At 44.3% G+C, this 20,573-nt stretch overlaps 2 protein-coding genes across 2 annotated transcripts; one reads left to right on the top strand and one right to left on the bottom strand.

Moving 5' to 3' along the window:
• Positions 1 to 1,250: 1,250 nt before the first annotated feature.
• LOC123058461 (late embryogenesis abundant protein 14) lies at positions 1,251 to 2,449 on the top strand. The gene is made up of 3 exons (XM_044481180.1): positions 1,251 to 1,424; positions 1,507 to 1,980; positions 2,079 to 2,449. Exons 1-3 carry the CDS (start codon positions 1,365 to 1,367, stop codon positions 2,220 to 2,222), a joined length of 678 nt encoding a protein of 225 aa, XP_044337115.1. The 5' UTR covers positions 1,251 to 1,364; the 3' UTR covers positions 2,223 to 2,449.
• Positions 2,450 to 2,620: 171 nt separating this feature from the next.
• On the bottom strand, positions 2,621 to 3,444 carry LOC123058462 (germin-like protein 1-2). The gene has a single exon (XM_044481181.1). It carries the CDS (start codon positions 3,403 to 3,405, stop codon positions 2,737 to 2,739), a length of 669 nt encoding a protein of 222 aa, XP_044337116.1. The 5' UTR covers positions 3,406 to 3,444; the 3' UTR covers positions 2,621 to 2,736.
• Positions 3,445 to 20,573: the final 17,129 nt, after the last annotated feature.

The following is a 20,573-nucleotide window of genomic DNA, read 5'->3' on the forward strand; positions in this document are numbered from 1 at the left end:
GTCTACCTACCGGGCACCAGCTAGTGCATCGCCACATCCCAGCCGATGACGGTTGTATTTTCTGCAACCGAACTGAGCGTGTGGAGCACCTCTTTCTGATGTGCCCTTTTGCTTGTTCAATCTGGAGCTGTGTTAAAGAAAGCTTTGGACTCCGGCTGTGTAGAAAAGACCTTCGGAATGCCCGTCAATGGCTGTTTGATTTCCTCACCCGTGAATCCCAGCTTCATGCTACAGTTATGGCTATTACCCTTTGGCACATCTGGGAAGCGAGGAATGACGCTCGTAACAATGGTATTTTTTTGCAGCCTAGGAGAGTTGCTGCTAAAATTCGAGCTTATGTGGAAATGGTGAGACAACACTGCATAAAACCCGGGCCTGTTGCTAGGCGTGAGTCCTCTTCTTCAACTCTCCGGTGGACTCCGCCACTTGCGGGCACGGTTGCTGTCAATGTTGATGCCGCCTTGTTCCCCTCGACTCGACGGATGGGTATTGGTGTCGTCGTTCGAAATCACAGTGGGGACTGTCTTGTTGCTTGCAACAAAGTGTTTCCTGGTATTACTGAACCAGAGCTTGCTGAGGCTCTTGCCATTCGGCACGCTTTGAACATCTGCCAAGCTGAAGGCTTCATGCATATCAGTCTAGTGTCAGATTGCCTCTCTATGGTGAACAAGATCAGGTCTCCTGTCCAAGATCGTTCGAGTGTGGGCGCCGTTGTCTCCGACATCAAGTCTCTGGCTGTTAGTTTTACCCACTGTACTTTCTCACATGTCAAGCGTGGACTAAATGTAGCGGCACATAAACTAGCACGGAGCTGTGAGCTAGCTGTAAACTGCTTTTACCGTGGTGTGGCTCCGGATTGCATCCGGGACGAACTGTATTCTGATGTTCCTTAATCTATGAAGTACTGTCTTTCTCAAAAAAAAAAGGGCTTGATGTGGCGAATTCACAGCCGCGTAAAAATGACCGATCCCATCACCACCATTCAAGAGCGTTGGGCACCAACTCACTTCGATGCACGAGCCCATAACCCACCGTGTCTTCCTTCCTTCGTGCTTTTCGCAATTCTTTTCTCCCGCTGCATCAGTTTGAGCCAGGCAAATGCGGACACCTGGGAACTCCCCGCTCTTCACAACGCGTGTCCTACCAACGTGGCGCCCATCTACATGCGCCTGCGCGCCACGTGCCCGGGCATCTCTCCCAGCTCAACCGCTATAAAGACACCAGCCGATCAAGCTGCTCGTCACAACAGCAAAGCATCCAGCATCGCCAACTTCCAAAATCAACCTACGTTGTACACTTTTCGAGCCCTATCCAGTTTTTGCGTTCGTGCCGCTCGATCCAATCCTACCTTAGCTTGCGAAGACATGGCTTCTCGTCAGGATCAGGCTAGCTACCACGCCGGGGAGGCCAAGGCCCGCGCCGAGGTCAGTTTCGTGCTTGCTCCGCCCTGTCGGCGTGTCGGCTTTGACATGTACTCACACTGTGGTTTTGGTGCGTGCGTTGCAGGAGAAGACGGGGTACGTCGTGGGCGCGGCGCAGGACAAGGCGAGGGAGGCCAAGGACACGGCGTCCGACGCCGCGGGCCGTGCCATGGGCAGGGGCGGCGACGCCAAGGAGGCGACCAAGGAGAAGGCGTACGAGGCCAAGGACGCGGCGTCGGACGCCACCGGCCGCGCCATGGACAAGGGCCGCGGCGCCGCGGAGGCCACCAAGGAGAAGGGCTGCGAGGCCAAGGACAAGGCCGCCGGCACCGCGCAGCAGACCGGGAGCTACATCGCCCAGACGGCCGAGGCCGCCAAGCAGAAGGCGGCCGGCGCCGCCCAGTACACCATCGACACGGCCCGTGCCGGCACCGAGCAGACCGGGAGCTACATCGAGCAGACGGCCGAGGCCGCCAAGCAGAAGGCCGGCGCGGCCGCGCAGTATGCCATGGACACCGCCGTCGCCGGCAAGGACAAGACCGGCAGCCTCCTCGTGCAGGTACATTGTTACATTCTTTTCTTCTTAGGGGAAAGATCTCTTGTCACATTCTTGCAGCAGACGTTCTAAAGATGACCCTGTGTGGTTTTTGTGTGCAGGCAGGGGAGACGGTGAAGGGCGCGGCGGTGGGGGCGAAGGACGCCGTGATGAACACGATCGGAATGGGCGGCGGCACCAACGGCAGCACCGACGTCCCCGCCAAGGACACCAGCACGTACAAGCCCGGGACCAGGGATTACTAATCGTGTGCCATTGTCAAGGCGACCCTGATGTATCTTTCTAAGCTGTAGTTTAATTTCTACGTGGCCATCTGTCGCCACTTTGGTTTCTAAATTAGCTCACCTCGTGGAGGTTGTAACTTGTCAGGACCTAGACAAATGCCCAATGAAGCATTCCTGACTCCTCCCTTCCATGCTTGTTTCCGTGTTCACAATTTAATAAAGTTGGAATCCTAGTGTCTCTTCTGTAATCCTATTCACAGTACTACTGTGATGTGCACCCATTTGTCATCCTGGTGAACATGGTCATGTACACGGAGACACAACCTTGCAGTTTAAAATGCAAAACTACGACACTTGCATTGGATCGGAGGGAGTTAAAAACACAACCGTAACTTGTTCTTGCGAGTGCACACGGAGACACAAAACGATCTCACACAAGTCGGGTACAGAGACAGCAACAAACGCACGCTCTTGAAACGAATACGGATACTGCAGCGGATTGCATTAGCAGCTGAACCCCCGCCAATATTCAGTGTCAGAAGCCGGCGAATTTGGATTTCATGGCGGTGACATCATCTTCGCCCATGAGGAAGGTCTTGGTGAGCACCTCCATGGGCATGGCCGGCTCGGTCGCGAAGAGCGCGAGCGTGGGCGTGACCAGGCCCGGCGACTGGGCGTCGAACATGGCCATGAACACGGCGTCGCCGGTGCCAACGTTGAGCTGGTAGTGCTGCAGGCCGCGGGGCACGACGTAGAGCTCGTTCTCCTTCACCACCTTGGTGAAGAGCCGGTTGGTCGCCGAGGTGAAGCCGACCATGACCTCGCCCTTGAGCACCAGCACGAGCTCGGAGCCGCGAGGGTGCGAGTGCGGCGGGTTGAGGCCGCCCACGGCGAGGTCGGTGCGCGTGATGGAGAGGCCCAGCGTGTTGAGGCCCGGGAAGACCGACACGGTGGCGCGCGTGGAGTTGACGCCGAAGGGGTTGGTGTCGGTTCTGGGCGCGGCGACCATGGCGTCGGAGAAGAAGTCGTCGTCCTCCACCGTCGACGGCGCCTTGCAAGGGAACCCGTCGACCGCCGTGGCGGCCTTGAGGTCGGCCACGCAGAAGTCCTGGAGCGGCGGCGGGTCCGAGAGGACGGCCGGCGCCGCGGCGAGGGCCAGCGCGAGCAGCAGCACGTGGAGCATCACGGAGCGAGCCGATGCCATTACGCGAGTTGCTCCCGGCCTGGTGTTTGGTTCTGTGGAATGGCAATGTGATCTTGGTGGTGACATTGTGGTGCAGCTCGTTCACTATAAATAGATCGCGATGAACGCAGCATCCGGATGCACGGGTGATGACTGATTGACCGATGCTGTTGCAGGCGGTTTACTGGGTCGTAAAGTGCGTGCATGGCAGCCAGTGATAACGGGCGGAAGGGGCTATGTTGTTCGTCGTCGCCGTTTGTCGCTGTCGAGATCATGATACCATTGGGCCCCGTATGGGACTCACTCAGATTTCCCGCAGCGACGGGTTCTGTTGTTTGTGTGCGGCGCGGCGCAGGTGCCGAATGGCTGGACGCCGGGCGCGCCCGCGGACATACACCTTTCTTTTTTTGCGGGTGTATAAAAAAGATGCCAATCGGATGCGGTGCTCTTCGAATCTAGCTGCTGCGACGTCTGCTGCTTCCATTTGTGGCGCGCTGGTGACCCCAAACCTGCCATATTTCGAAATCACTAGTTAAAAGTATTCCTTTGTAAAATTCATTCTCATCTTCTTTGGTGATGACAAGTGGCGCGTTGTATGCGTGACATTTGTCACAATCCGAGAGTTCTGAGCTTTTTTTAGATTCCTTTAAAACATTTTATCATTTAAACTGTGCGTTCAAATCATGATTTTTTTTCATCACTGTGTTTCTCACATCGAGATCTATGAACTAAATCCCACGTTAATGGGTTTGGATGATTTAGAAAAAACATAAACCAAAAAGAGCTGGAACAGAAAAACGGAAACCAGAAGCACAACTATTTTTTTAAAACTAACCTGAAGCACAACTATGCTTCACACGCAGGCACATTTTGCACTTCACTTCTATTAGAAGCACACTTTTTTCACACGCAGTGCAAAACTGTGCTATTCACTTGTTGGGAGTATAGTTTGTGAATACTTTTCACTTTTCAAGAAGCACAGTTTGTGTGCTTCATTATAAAGCACAGTTGTGCTTTCAAACAACGTGCTTCCGCAAAGGCCCAAACGACCATATTTTCTTCAAGAAATCTAGGGAAAATCAAGCAAAATCTGAAGAAGAAAAAAACACGCGCAGAGAAAATTGTGCTGTCTGTCCTAACATGCCTCCGCAAAGGCCCAAACGGTCCATATTTCTATGGGTTGTCTGGGCCGTCATAAATAATACTACATGTGGGCCAGCCCAGTTTCTATGTTTTTGCATGCAGTTGCTCCGTTTGATTCATGGTGCTGCGTTTTTTTATTTGGTTTCTTCTTCTGTGATTTCCGTTTGGGTTTTCTGTTTGGGTTTTCCTTTCTAATTTTATTTTGTTTTTTGCTTTTTAGATTTGGTTTTTCTTCCTTGTTTTCTTTCTTAAAGGTTTATGTACTATAAATACTAGCAAACAGCACATGTTTCGCATGTAGTGCCAACTGGCCAAAGGGGTGAGAAACTCAACGCCACTCTTACTCCAGGCTTTCTTTCCGCACTACTATGGATAATCAAATAATGGGAAATTTTGGATTCAATTGTCAACTGGTCATTAATTGCATTAAGAAAACTTAGCAGTGAATACTTTTCATAATTTCATAATAATTTATCACTTAAAACTATGCCATCAAAAATAGATGTGACATGTTTTTTTTGCTGGAGAAATAGATGTGACATCTTTGTGTAGTAACAAAATCTGGACATTGGGTAATGCACATATACTCAATACCTTCAATAGGCATCAGGTAGATGCACTAATTGGCTAGATCTATAATTTTTTTAGGGCCTCACTGTGTGTAACTCGGCTCATTAGGAAATAAAAGTTCTGGAATGGAGAGAATAGATTTTTTTTTTCAAAATACAATTTAAATTTATTTTATTTTTTTAAGGTTCTTGTTTATTTTCTACATGCACAATATTTAATAATCTAGTGTTTTAAGCTTGCAAGGACATGTGCATCCAGACTGTTTTTATCAGGACATGCATCTGGACTTGTTAAATTTGTGGTACATTTTCTTTCATGCCTACATGCATTTTCTAATGTTTCTTTGTAGATTTTCCTTTTGAGGCAAATTGTATCGAACCCTCTACATCATTCCCTTTAACTCAGGGGAGCACGTCGATTTTTTAATATTTTGTGCGGGCTCTGCTCCGTAGGCATTGCCATGGTCCAAGGTGCAGTGGTTTTTTACTCAACAAAAGCCCGCCACCTGACACAGCGGGACAGTGCAACACTTATGGCATGTACAATGCATAGCTCTAGGATGATGCCCATTACGCCATGTAGGATCAGATGTCAGAAAAAGTAGGTTCGGCTAAAGAAGCAGGATCTTCCGCAGGAGGCGGATACTTGAGGAGAAAAAGTATGGTTCAGTGCATAAAGCTGAAAAAATTGAAGTAAAAAATAAGAATGTATGTGTAGTGAGAGTCTACCTTTTATATTTAATGAGGTCCACTAATAGTAGCTAGCATTGAAGAGAAAAAGTCAATATAGACGCGACATGCTACTTTTTATCATGGGGCGTCTGTATCCACATACCACCATTGCACATGCTCTAACTCCTACAACGAATCCCAGGGATGTTGGCCGTTGGACCACACAATCCAATGGTAAGTAAACTGCCACGTTGTTGAGGATTTCAACCCGTTCCACTTTCTTTCTAATAAACATAAAAGTTTTGTAAATACACAATATTTTTCCTGTGTTTCTTGAAATAGTTTTTTATTTGAATTACTTTTAACAAGTCCATTGGTCTTTTTTTCCAGAAAAAGCAATGAGAAAAAAATGCAAGGCAAACCTGTGTAACTAAGCACGCCAGAATGGGACGGCCTATTATCAACTTCGTACAGGTCTCTCCTCCCCTACTAGACGCCAATGCGCCTCCACTAGGAGGTCTCGTAAATACAACCCAAACATGGGGTGGATACAACGTTATTTGGACCTGTCCAGACTGAAGGAAATATACCCTAGAGGCAATAATAAAGTTGTTATTTTATATTTCCTTATATCATGATAAATGTTTATTATTCATGCTAGAACTGTATTAACCAGAAACTTAGTACATGTGTGAATACATAGACAAACATAGTGTCCCTAGTATGCTTCTACTTGACTAGCTAGTTAATCAAAGATGGTTAAGTTTCCTGACCATAGACATGTATTGTCATTTTATAAACGGTATCACATCATTAAAGAATGATGTGATGGACAAGACCCATCTATTAGCTTAGCATTATGATCGTCTAGTTTTATTGCTATTGCTTTCTTCATGACTTATACATATTCCTTTGACTATGAGATTATGCAACTCCCGAATACCGGAGGAATACCTTGTGTGCTATCAAATGTCACAACGTAACTGGGTGATTATAAAGATGCTCTACAGGTGTCTCCGAAGGTGTTTCTTGAGTTAGCATAGATCGAAATTAGGATTTGTCACTCCGTATATCGGAGAGGTATCTCTAGGCCCTCTCGGTAATGCACATAACTATAAGCCTTGCAAGCAATATAACTAATGAGTTAGTTGCAGGATGAAGCAAAACGGAATGAGTAAAGAGACTTGCCGGTAACAAGATTGAACTAGGTATGATGATACCGACGATCGAATCTCGGGCAAGTAACATACTGATAACAAAGGGAATGACGTATGTTGTTATGCGGTTTGACCGGTAAAGATCTCCGTAGAATATGTAGGAGCCAATATGAGCATCCAGGTTCCGCTATTGGTTATTGACCGGAGATGTGTCTCGGTCATGTCTACATAGTTCTCGAACCCGTAGGGTCCGCACGCTTAACGTTCGATGAAGATTTGTATTATGAGTTATGTGTTTTGGTGACCAAAGTTTGTTCGGAGTCCCGGATGAGATCACGGACATGAGAGGAGACTCGAAATGGTCGAGAGGTAGAGATCGATATATTGGACGAAGGTATTCGGACACCGGAAAGGTTTTAGGACGTTTCAGATATTTATCGAGGAACCGAGGGGTTACCGGAACCCCCCGGGGAAGTTATGGTCCTTAATGGGCCATAAGGGAGTAGGAGAGGGCAGGCCATGAGGTGACCCCCCCCCCCCCCCGACAGTCCGAATTGGACTAGGGGGAGGGGGCGCAACCCCCTCTTTCCTTTCCCTCTCCCTCTCCTTCCCTCCTTCCCCTTCTTGGAATAGGAAAGGGAACCCAACTAGGATTGGGTTGGCGCACCCCCTAGGCCGGCCGCCTCCTCCCCTCCTCCTTTATATACGGGGGCAGGGGGCACCCCAAAGGCACATCAATTGTTCCTCAGCCGTGTGCGATGCCCCCCTCCACAGTTTACCACCTCGGTCATATTGTCGTAGTGCTTAGGCGAAGCCCTACGCGGTCACATCACCAACACCGTCGCCACGCCGTCATGCTGACGGAACTCTCCATCGACCCTCTACTGGATCAACAGCTCGAGGGACGTCATCGTGCTGAACGTGTGCTGAACACGGAGGTGCCGTACGTTCGGTACTTGGATCGATTGGATCGTGAAGACGTTCGACTACATCAAACGTGTTACATAACGCTTCCGCTTTCGGTCTACGAGGGTACGTGGACACACTATCCCGTCTCGTTGCTATGCTTCTCCTAGATAGATCTTACGTGGTCGTAGGTATTTTTTTTGAATTACTACGTTACCCAACAATGGTATCCGAGCCAGTTCCATGCGTAGATGATATATGCACGAGTAGAACACAATGAGTTGTGGGCAATAATAGTCATACTGCTTACCACCAACGTCTTACTTTGATTCGACGGTATTGTTGGATGAAGCGGCCCGGACTGACATTACATGTCCGTGTTCATGAGACTGGTTCTACCGATGTGCTTCGCACACAGGTGGCTAGCGGGTGTCTGTTTCTCCAACTTTAGTTGAATCGAGATTGACTACGGCCGGTCCTTGTTGAAGGTTAAAACAGCACACTTGACGAAAAATCATTGTGGTTTTGATGCGTAGGTAAGACGGTTCTTGCTAGAAGCCCATAGCGGCCACGTAAAATTTGCAACAACAAAGTAGAGGACGTCTAACTTGTTTTTGCAGGGCATGTTGTGATGTGATATGGTCAAGACGTGATGAGATATAAATTGTTGTATGAGATGATCATGTTTTGTAAAAGTTATCGGTAACTGGCAGGAGCCTTATGGTTGTCGCTTTATTGTATGAAATGCAATCGCCATGTAATTTCTTTACTTTATCACTAAGCGGTATCGATAGTCGTGGAAGCAATAGTTGGCGAGACGAGAACGATGCTACGATGGAGATCAAGGTGTCAAGTCGGTGACAATGGAGATCATGACGATGCTTTGGAGATGGAGATCAAAGGCACAAGATGATTATGGCCATATCATGTCACATATTTTGATTGCATGTGATGTTTATCCTTTATGCATCTTATTTTTCTTAGTACGGCGGCAGCATTATAAGATGATCCCTCACTAAATTTCAAGGTATAAGTGTTCTCCCTGAGTATGCACCTTTGCTATAGTTTGTCATGCCGAGACACCACGTGATGATCGGGTGTGATAAGCTCTACATTCGCATACAACGGGTGCAAGCCAGTTTTGCACGTGCATAATACTCGGGTTAAACTTAACGAGCCTAGCATATGCAGATATGGCCTTGGAACACCGAGACCGAAAGGTCGAACGTGAATCATATAGTAGATATGATCAACATAGAGATGTTCACCATTCAAAACTACTCCATCTCACGTGATGATCGGACATGGTTTAGTTGATATGGATCACGTGATCATTTAGATGACTAGAGGGATGTCTATCGAAGTGGGAGTTCTTTAGTAATATGATTAATTGAACTTTAATTTATCATGAACTTAGTCCTGATAGTTTTTGCGTATCTATGTTGTAGATCAATAGCTCACGTATAGCTCCCCTGTTTTATTTTTAATATGTTCCTAGAGAAAACTAAGTTGAAAGCTAATAGTAGCAATGATGCAGACTAGGTCTGTGATATGAGGATTATCCTCATTGCCGCACCAAAGAATTATGTCCTTGATGCACCGCTAGGTGACAGACCTATTGCAGGAGCAGATGTAGACGTTATGAACATTTGGCAAGCTCGACATGATGACTACTTGATAGTTTAGTGTACCATGCTTTATAGCTTAAAACCGGGACTTCAAAAACGGTTTGAATGCCATGGAGCATATGTGATGCTCGAAGAGTTGAAATTAGTATTTTAGACTCATGCCCGTGTCGAGAGGTATGAGACCTCTCACAGTACTTTTCCTACAAGATGGAGGAGAATAGCTCAACTAGTGAGCATGTGCTCAGATTGTCTGGGTACTACAATTGCTTGAATCAAGTGGGAGTTAATCTTCCAGATAAGATAGTGATTGACAAAGTTATCTAGTCACTATCACCAAGTTACTAGAACTTCGTGATGAACTATAATATGCAAGGGATGAACAAGACAGTTCCCGAGCTCTTCACAATGCTAAAGGTTGTGGAGGTAGAAATCAAGAAAGAGCATCAAGTGTTGATGGTTAACAAGACCACTAGTTTCAACACAAAGGGCAAAAGGAAGAAAGGGGAACTTCAAGAAGAATAGCAAGCAAGTTTCTGCTCCCGGGAAGAAGCCCAAGTCTGGACCTAAGCCTGAAACTGAGTGCTTCTACTGAATGGTCACTGGAAGCGAAACTACCCCAAACATTTGGCGGATAAGAAGGATGGCAAAGTGAGCAAAGGTATATTTGACATACAGATTATTGATGTGTACTTTACTAGTGTTAATAGTAACCCCTAGGTATTTGATACCGGTTCAGTTGCTAAGATTAGTAACTCGAAACAGGAGTTACAAAATGAACAGAGACTAGTTGAGGGAAAAGTGACGATGTGTGTTGGGAGAGATTCCAAGGTTGATAAGATCACCATCGCATACCCCCTCTACCTTCGAGATTAGTGTTGAACCTAAATAAATGTTATTTTGTGTTTGCGTTGAGCATGAATATGATTGGATCATGTTTATTACAATACGGTTATTCATTTAAGTCAGAGTTGTTATATTTACATGAATAATACCTTCTATGGTCATACACCCAATATAAATGGTTTATTGAATCTCGATCGTAGTGATACACATATTCATAATATTGAAGCCAAAAGATGCAAAGTTAATAATGATAGTGCACCTTATTTGTGGCACTGCCGTTTAGGTCATATTGGTGTAAAACGCATGAAGAAACTCCATGCTAATGGGCTTTTGGAATCACTTGATACTTGCGAACCATGCCTCATGGGCAAGATGACTGAAACTCCGTTCTTCGAAACAATGGAGTGAGCCAATGACTTATTGGAAATAATACATACTGATGTATGCGGTCTGATGAGTGTTGAGGCTCGCGGTGGGTATCATTGTTTTCTGACCTTCACAGATGATTTGAGAAGATATGGGTATATCTACTTAATGAAACACAAGTCTGAATCATTTTGAAAAGTTCAAAGAATTTCAGAGTGAAGTGGAAAATCATCGTAGCAAGAAAATAAAGTTTCTGCGATCTGATCGCAGAGGCGAATATTTGAGTTACGAGTTTTGGCCTTCAATTAAAACAATGTGGAATAGTTTCACAACTCACGCCACCTAGAACACCACAGCGTAATGGTGTGTCCGGACGTCATAACCGTACTTTATTAGATATGGTGCAATCTATGATGTCTATTACCGATTTACCGCTATCGTTTTGGGGGTTATGCATTAGAGACGGTTGCATTCACGTTAAATAGGGCACCATCTAAATCCGTTGAGATGACACCATATGAACTATGGTTTAGCAAGAAACCTAAGTTGTCATTTATTAAAGTTTGGGGCTGCTATGCTTATGTGAAAAAGTTTCAACCTGATAAGCTTGAACCCAAATCGGAGAAATGTGTCTTCCTAGGATACACAAAGGAGATTGTTGGGTACACTTCTATCACAGATCCAAAGGCAATATATTTGTTGCTAAAAATGGATCCTTTCTAGAGAAGGAGTTTCTCTCGAAAGAAAGTGAGTGGGAGGAAAGTATAACTTGATGAGGTAATTGTACCTTCTCCCAAATTGGAAAGTAGTTCATCACAGAAATCAGTTCATGTGATTCTGATGCTGATTAGTGAGGAAGCTAATGATGATGATCATGAAACTTCAGATCAAGTTATTACCGAACCTCATAGGTCAACCATAGTATGTTCCGCACCAGAGTGGTACGGTAATCCTGTTCTGGAAGTCATGTTACTAGACCATGACGAACCTACGAACTATGAGGTAGCGATGATGAGCCCAGGTTCCGTGAAATGGCTTGAAGCCATGAAATCTGAGATGGGATTCATCTATGAGAACAAAGTGTGGACTTTGGTTGACTTGCCCAATGATCGGCAAGCCATAGAGAATAAATGGATCTTCAAGAGGAAGATGGACACTGATGGTAGTGTTACTATCTACAAAGCTCGACTTGTCGCAAAAGGTTTTCGACAAGTTCAAGTTGTTGACTACGATGAGATTTTCTCACTCGTAGCGATGCTTAAGTCTGTCCGAATCATGTTAGCAATTGCCGCATTTTATGATTATGAAATTTGGCAAATGGATGTCAAAACTGCATTCCTTAATGGATTTCTTAAAAAAGAGTTGTATATGATGCAACCAGAAGGTTTTGTCGATCCTAAAGGTGCTAACAAAGTGTGCAAACTCCATCGATCCATTTATGGACTGGTGCAAGCCTCTCGGAGTTGGAATATACGCTTTGATAATGTGATCAAAGCATATGGTTTTATACAGACTTTTGGAGAAGCCTGTATTTACAGGAAAGTGAGTGGGAGCGCTACAGCCTTTCTGATAAGTATATGTGAATGACATATTGTTGATCAGAAATGATGTAGAATTTTCTGGAAAGCATAAAGGAGTGTTTGAAAGGAGTTTTTCAAAGAAAGACCTCGGTGAAGCTGCTTACATATTGAGTATCAAGATCTATAGAGATAGATCAAGACATTTGATAAGATTTTTCAATGAGAACATACCTTGACCATATTTTGAAGTAGTTCAAAATGGAACAGTCAAAGAAAGAGTTCTTGCCTGTGTTGCAAGGTGTGAAGTTGAGTAAGGCTCAAAACCCGACCATGGCAGAATATAGAAAGAGAATGAAAGTCATTCCCTATGCCTCAGTCATAGGTTCTATAAAGTATGCCATGCTGTATACCAGACCTATTGTGTACCTTGCCATGAGTTTGGCAAAGGGGTATAATAGTGATCCAGGAGTAGATCACTGGACAGCGGTCAAAATTATCCTTAGAGGACTAAGGAAATATTTCTCGGTTATGGAGGTGATAAAGAGTTCATCGTAAAGAGTTACGTCGATGCAAGCTTTAACACCGATCTGGATGACTCTAAGTCTCAATCGATATACATATTGAAAGTGGGAGCAATTAGCTAGAGTAGCTCCGTGCAGAGCACTGTAGACATAGAAATTTGTAAAATACATACGGATCTGAATGCAGCAGACACGTTGACTAAACTTCTCCCACAACCAAAACATGATCACCCCTTAGTACTCTTTGGGTGTGAATCACATGGTGATGTGAACTAGATTATTGACTCTAGTAAACCCTTTGGGTGTTGGTCACATGGCGATGTGAACTATGGGTGTTAATCACATGGTGATGTAAACTATTGGTGTTAAATCACAGGGCGATGTGAACTAGATTATTGACTCTAGTGCAAGTGGGAGTCTGAAGAAAATATGCCCTAGAGGCAATAATAAAGTTGTTAATTTATATTTCCTTATATCATGATAAATGTTTATTATTCATGCTAGAATTGTATTAACCGGAAACTTAGTACATGTGTGAATACATAGACAAACAGAGTGTCCCTAGTATGCCTCTACTTGACTAGCTCGTTAATCAAAGATGGTTAAGTTTCCTGACCATAGACATGTGTTGTCATTTGATAAACGGGATCACATCATTAGAGAATGATGTGATGGACAAGACCCATCCATTAGCTTAGCATTATGATCATCTAGTTTTATTGCTATTGCTTTCTTCATCACTTATCTATATTCCTCTGACTATGAGATTATGCAACTCCCGAATACCGGAGGAACACCTTGTGTGCTATCAAACGTCACAATGTAACTGGGTAATTATAAAGATGCTCTACAGGTGTCTCCGAAGGTGTTTGCTGAGTTGGCATAGATCGAGATTAGGATTTGTCACTCCATGTATTGGAGAGGTATCTCTGGGCCCTCTCGGTAATGCACATCACTATAAGCCTTGCAAGCAATGTAACTAATGAGTTAGTTGCAGGATGAAGCATTACAGAACGAGTAAAGAGACTTGCCGGTAACGAGATTGAACTAGGTATGATGATACTGACAATCGAATCTCGGGCATGTAATATACCGATGACAAAGGGAATGACGTATGTTGTTATGCGGTTTGATCGATAAAGATCTTCATAGAATATGTAAGAGATAATATGAGCATCCAAGTTCCGCTATTGGTTATTGACCATAGATGTGTCTCGGTCATTGATACGTCTCCGTCATATCTATAATTTTTGATTGTTCCATGCCAATATCCTACAACTTTCATATACTTTTGGCAACTTTTTATACTATTTTTGGGGCTAACATATTGATCCAGTGCCCAGTGCCAGTTCCTGTCTGTTGCATGTTTTTGGTTTCACAGAATATCCATATCAAACGGAGTTCAAACGGGATAAAAACGGACGGAGATACATTTTGGAATATTTGGAAAATTCCGGAAGAAAAATCCACGTGAGACGGTGCCCGAGGTGGTCACGAGGTAGGGGGCGCGCCTGCCCCCCTGGGCGCGCCCCTACCCTCGTGAGCCACCCATAAGGCGGTTGAAGCTCTTCTTTTTCCGCAAGAAATCTAATTTATGGAAAAAAATCACGGCGAAGGTTTCAGGCCAATCGGAGTTACGGATCTCCATATATACACGAAATGGTTAAACAGAGCCAGGAGAGAACGCAGAAACAGAGAGAGACAGAGAGACAGATCCGATCTCGGAGGGGCTCTTGCCCCTCCCGTGCCATGGAGGCCATGGACCAGAGTGGAAACCCTTCTCCCATCTAGGGAGGAGGTCAAGGAAGAAGAAGAAGGGGGGGGCTCTCTCCCCCTTGCTTCCGGTGGCACCAGAGTGCCACCGGGGGCCATCATCATCACTGCGATCTACACCAACACCTTCGCCATCTTCACCAACATCTCCATCACCTTCCCCCCTCTATCTACAGCGGTCCACTCTCCCGCAACCCGTTGTACCCTCTACTTGAACATGGTGCTTTATGCTTCATATTATTATCCAATGATGTGTTGCCATCCTATGATGTCTGAGTAGATTTTCGTTGTCCTATCGGTGGTTGATGAATTGCTATGATTGATTTAATTTGCTTGTGGTTGTGTTGTTGTCCTTTGGTGCCCATCATATGATTGCACGCGTGGATCACACCCTAGGGTTAGTTGTATGTTGATAGGACTATGTATTGGAGGGCGAGAGTGACAGAAGCTTCAACCTAGCATAGAATTTGATGCATACGGGATTAAAGGGGGACCAATATATCTTAATGCTATGGTTGGATTTTACCTTAATGAATGTTAGTAGTTGTGGATGCTTGCTAATTGTTCCAATCATAAGTGCATAGAATTCCAAGCCGGGGATGACATGCTAGCAGTGGCCTCTCCCACATAATACTTGCTATCGGTCTAGTAAAGTAGTCAATTGCTTAGGGGCAATTTCGCAACTCCTACCACCACTTTTCCATACTCGCGATATTTACTTTATTGTTTCTTTATCTAAACAGCCCCTACTTTTTATTTACTTGCTCTTTATTATCTTGCAAACCTATCCAACAACACCTACAAAGTACTTCTAGTTTCATACTTGTTCTAGGTAAAGCGAACGTCAAGTGTGCGTAGAGTTGTATCGGTGGTCGATAGAACTTGAGGGAATATTTGTTCTACCTTTAGCTCCTCCTTGGGTTTGACACTCTTACTTATCGAAAACTGTTGCGATCTGTAACATCCCAAAATTCTAAATTTTGGAATGTTATAATAAATAGATAGATTTGTTTGTTTGTTTGAATTTGTTGTGTGATTGATTGAGTGAAATTTGAAACTTTTTGAAAGTTAAATGAGAGGGAATAAAAGGACTTTCCCAAATTTTCATTTTTGCTTTCTGATCTCCGTGAATTCAAATATTTCTCATCACAAAACCCTGGAGAGAGGTTAACATGACTTCTTCCATTTAAATGAAAAAGGGGTGTTGAAAATATTTGAATTTCATTTGGAAATATTTTCTAATTCATAAACTTCATGCAACTCAGTGATTTTCACGAGCGAAGATAAAATGACTTCTTCAAATTATATGAAATATGAGTTGGGAGTTTCAAAGAATTAAATTCAAAGTTCTTTTGAATTTATTTTCAATTTGGAGTTATTTGAGTTTTATTCAAATTATTTTTCTCCAAAAACAAAATATATGGAAAATAGGGTAACATGATTCCCTACATCAGAAAATTGGAGAGAAATTAATTTGAAGTCATTTTGGTATTTTAAAAATGATTTTTGTTGAGTTTTATTGCAACAGCAACACTATTTGAGTTTTGTAAATTTTTGAGGATTTTATTTGAACTTGAAAAATAGTTCATGTTGTAGGAAATCTTTTTCTGATCATTTTGATATATATATGTCCTATATAAATATTTGTATTTAATTATATTTTCTACCTCTCACCATTCAATAAAAATAGAAAAAAAAGGACCCAGGCGCCAGCCAGGCCAACCGGCCCAGCCAGCGCCGAGGCGGCCCAGCCAGCCGACCGACCGACCGGCCCAGCCGATTGAGCCCACCAGGCGCCCGTGCAGCCCAGCGCCCGAGCAGCCGAGCCCCCCCCCCTCGCCCGAAACCCTTCCGCATCGGTCGCCCGCCCGACTCCTCTCTCTCCCCCTCTCGCTGACACCGGGCCCCACCACCTACTTCCTCCTTCCGCAAGTCACGCAGGGCAACGCCGCCGCTGTATCCCGGAGATCTCGGGATCCTCTCCCCCGATTCGCCCCCTCCTCCAAGTCGACCCCGCCCCTATAAATACCTCTCCCCTCACCCCGTTCCACCCCTTCCCGACCCCCGAAACCCTCTCCGCTCGCCGCCATTGCTCGCCGGAGCCGAGTGCCCCCGCCGCGCCATTGCCGCCCCACCGAGCTACTCCGACCCCCTCGCCGCCCCCGAGACCACCTCCGGACTCCCCTCGCTCGTCCGCATCTCCCCGTGCCCTCGCCCAAGCCCGAAACCCACCGGAGCACCGCCACGGTCGACGCCCGAACGCCACCGCCGCCTTGACCTCGCCGCCGACCGTCTCTGACCACCTCCACCGGCGCCACGACCACCGCTGGACTCGCCGCCGCCCGCTTCATCTCCCTGGCCACTCCACCGACGCCGAAGGTCACCGGAGCGCCGCCACCATCGTCGCCCGACGCGCTCGCCGTCGACCACCACCGCGGTGAGCTCCCTCTCCCTCCTCGTCCGTTCGATCTAGATTATACGGTCGTGATTAGATTAGGGCGAATAGTTAGGTTTTTTTTTATTAGATCGGTTTAGTTCTGGTTTTTATACGGTTAAGTCCGGTTTAGTTCGAACCAGTTCCTCGGTTTTTTTTTCTTATTACACGTGCATGCACGGTTTTGTTAAGTAATGCCCGAGCGTTGTTTAGTTTCGATCGCTCACCGGTTTAGCCCAGTAGCAGTAGGCCACGTAGCACCTGCCCGTTTTCTTTTTTTTCTTTTTGTTTCTGTTTTAAAATTAGAATAGTTCTGATTTTATATTGCTTATAACTTTTAGGTTTTTAATCCAAATTGAGTGATTCTTTTTGCATTGTGTCACAAATTTTCTTAAGTTTCTGTTTGTGTACTTAGGTTTCAAATTTGAATAGTTTAGATTTGAATTTGATGAAATTTGTTCAAATCACTAATTTGGTCATATTTTTAGTTTTACAAAGTATTTTTGATTGATTCTTTTTGCTACTGTTTTATTATGGTTTTGTCTATCCAGTAGCATATACTTCTTTATTTTTACTTTATTTTTAAATTAGGTTTTTAGCAAAACAGTATTGTTTTAGTTATAGTTTTGTTTTAGTCTTTTCTTTATTGTTTTTATTAGTTTCAAATTATTTCTTTTTGTCACTCTTGAAAAATTTAGATTTGTTTCTGTTAGTCAACAAAAGAAAATTTTGTTTTTATTTTAAAAATTTGTTTTTCTTAGTTTTGTATGAAAACTTGTTTAGATCATAGTTAGTGTTTCATAAAATCTTTTTTTTGTTTCTTTTTGCTATTAAAAGTTTATGAAAAATACTTTCTGTTAAAATTAGTTGTTTTATATTTTCTTTTATGTTTATTTATTATATTGGTATTTTATTTGTTGTTAAATTTTACTTAGGACAAAGCTATTTTGGGTTATGTCTTAGAATTTTCTTTAGTAGTTTTCTTGTGTAGTTTTCCTTTGTTTTTATTTGGTGTCCCTTGATTTGCATTTTTTTTGGTTTTATTATGAGTGTTAAAATTGTTTGCTAGGGTGTTTGCTTATATGAATGCCATGTTTGACTATATAGATTTTCAACGGAGTGACGATTAGTTCTACCAAGTCATTTTCTGACAGCGTTGTTATCTTCATCAAGTATTACCAGGCAAGTTCACTTTGACCATATTTTCATACCAATGTTTTTATTGCATTTAGTGGCACCATTAATTCAATCCCTCCAGTAGTGATATTGAATTCTTGTAGTTGATTAGTATGCATGAGGTAGGAACCCATCACCCTGTTACCAAGCCCGGGACGTTATTTATTTTAATGCTACGCTATAGTAGACGGGGTTTGGTATGAGTGCTCGAGAGTGGTGTGAAGAAGGAGGACTCTACGTCAATGACGACAACTCCATGATGGCATCTGCAAGGACTGCATTTCAAGGCCTCAAGACTTCAAGACTCGAGACAAGAATTCAATACACACTACTGGGTGAAGGACGGTTGACGGGCACCCTGGAGAAACCAGTGGTTGGCCGGGATGCATGGAGAAGCGCCATGACATCTTGCGGAAAGCTTCACCCAGACTCAAAGAGACGGAAGAATACTTCATGCCCGGAAGCTTACCTGTGCAACCGCAAGTCACTATGGGCTCTGGCTTGGTTGACCTTAGTTGTGACTCTGGCTGGGACGGTGCTAGCAGATGTAGAACTACGGTAGGATTGGATGAGCACCGGACAGTGGTCAGAGGAACTCTTCGGAAGACCATGTTTCGGTCATCTTGTTCTCAAACACCCTGAAGTGCGAGAACGTAAAGAGAGGGATCGAATCTTGCGGGTAAAGTGTACAAACCTCTGCAGAGGGTTTAAACCTAATCGATTAGCCGTGTCCCCGGTTACGGACAATTTGAGCCTCTGGACTTGGATCTATCTCGGAACTCTCAACACCGGACTGATAACTTAATTGTGGGCAACTTATGATGATTTTGGGCTATGAGACATCGGTTGGCGGAACCATGTCATGATAGAAAACTCCATAGTACAGACTTCATTTATTCCTTTGATGTAGGGAAAACAAATCAGCTTTTACGCAAACAAAATTCAGATACAGAGCCACAAAGCCATAATGCATATAGTATAGTTTTATCATCTGTTCTTTTATTGTGATCTTGCCGGTACATTCAATGTACTGACCTACACGGCTGCAACGTATCATGTTGCAGATATTTCCTCGACGAGTAAGAGTTACGATACAGGGTTACGGTCTACACTCAACCTGCCGATGGCGTTGATGGGACTCCACACCCGTTTGATTGTTTCCGCTGAGTATTATGAGGTATATATCATTTTACGTTATTTATACATGTGATTGCACTTTGATATATACATTGATGTACTGTGTGTGCCAGCATACTGATCCAGGGATGGCACAGTAACACAGAGGCTTGACCGTCTGAGGTCGGGTCGCTACAGAAATGGTATCAGAGCACATGTTGACTGTAGGACGTGACCCTAGAAATCGGAAAGCCCTTGGACAGGATTTCTCAAAAACTTTATTTTCAAAAAGACTCTTACTCCTCATCTTTTCTGATTTTATCAAATAGACACTCTCACCTCAAATAGTTAGAATATACACCTTTCCCTTTTGACCACACGGAAGATCAACTGAAGTCGCTCCAAGAATTAAAGATATCGGACAACTGATGGCCATTTCAGAGTAAACAGGATTTCACCATGCGTTGGAAGAATTGCAGCTGCAACAATTGAAGACTCCGAAGACTTGAAGAATTTGAAGTTCCTGAAGAATTATTTGACCTTTAGAGACCAAACCCTGTTATACACCTACGTTAGATGCGACGATTTGTGAGCTGTCATTTGTTTGATGTTTTCCGACAGCCACAAAGTAAAACTTGTTTCTTCAAAAACTATCGTTTGTATTGTGTGTATCCCTCCCCACCTCTCTCATATCTCATCCCAAAACTTTTGGACCCCATAGATGATGAATGAAGTTGGACTGATATTCTCTGGACCGAAGACTCAGCCGGAGGCAGAGCTATGGATTCAGAACATGGAGAATCACTTCGGGAGCAATTTGGTTTCAAGGAAGAATGAAGTATCGTACGCTCTTCAGTACTTTGAAGGAAGTGCTGCAACCTGGTGGAAAATGCATCAAGCCATACAAGGATTTAATGGAGCAAGAACTTGGGAGGAATTCAGGAAGACCCTGTTGAGATCACGTCTCATCCGGAAGCACTATGATAACCCGAAGAAGAAACTTTGTGCCTGCAAGATTTGCGGAGAAATAGGACACACCCAGGAGGAACACAAGGATGGATGCCCTCATTGTGAGGAGAAACACCCAGCTGAGGAATGCCCAACTAGTCAGGTGACTTGTTTCTTGTGTGAAGGAACCACCCACTACCCGACTCAGTGTCACATTTACCCCATGGTGCAACAAACTATTCAGGAGCAGGAAGAAGGAACGAAAGAAGCCCTCCGAGAAGTTATGAAAGAACCTGTGATGAAGGAATGTGTTGAAGACCCTGATGGAGAAGGCCTCAACAGATTTTACTCCAATGCCTGCTATTCATGTGGAGAAGAAGGACATTTTTCACAGTATTGCACCAAGGAAAGAAAAGA

Source organism: Triticum aestivum, chromosome 3A (genome assembly GCF_018294505.1).
Source record: "Triticum aestivum cultivar Chinese Spring chromosome 3A, IWGSC CS RefSeq v2.1, whole genome shotgun sequence".
In the NCBI taxonomy this organism is placed as follows: domain Eukaryota; kingdom Viridiplantae; phylum Streptophyta; class Magnoliopsida; order Poales; family Poaceae; genus Triticum; species Triticum aestivum.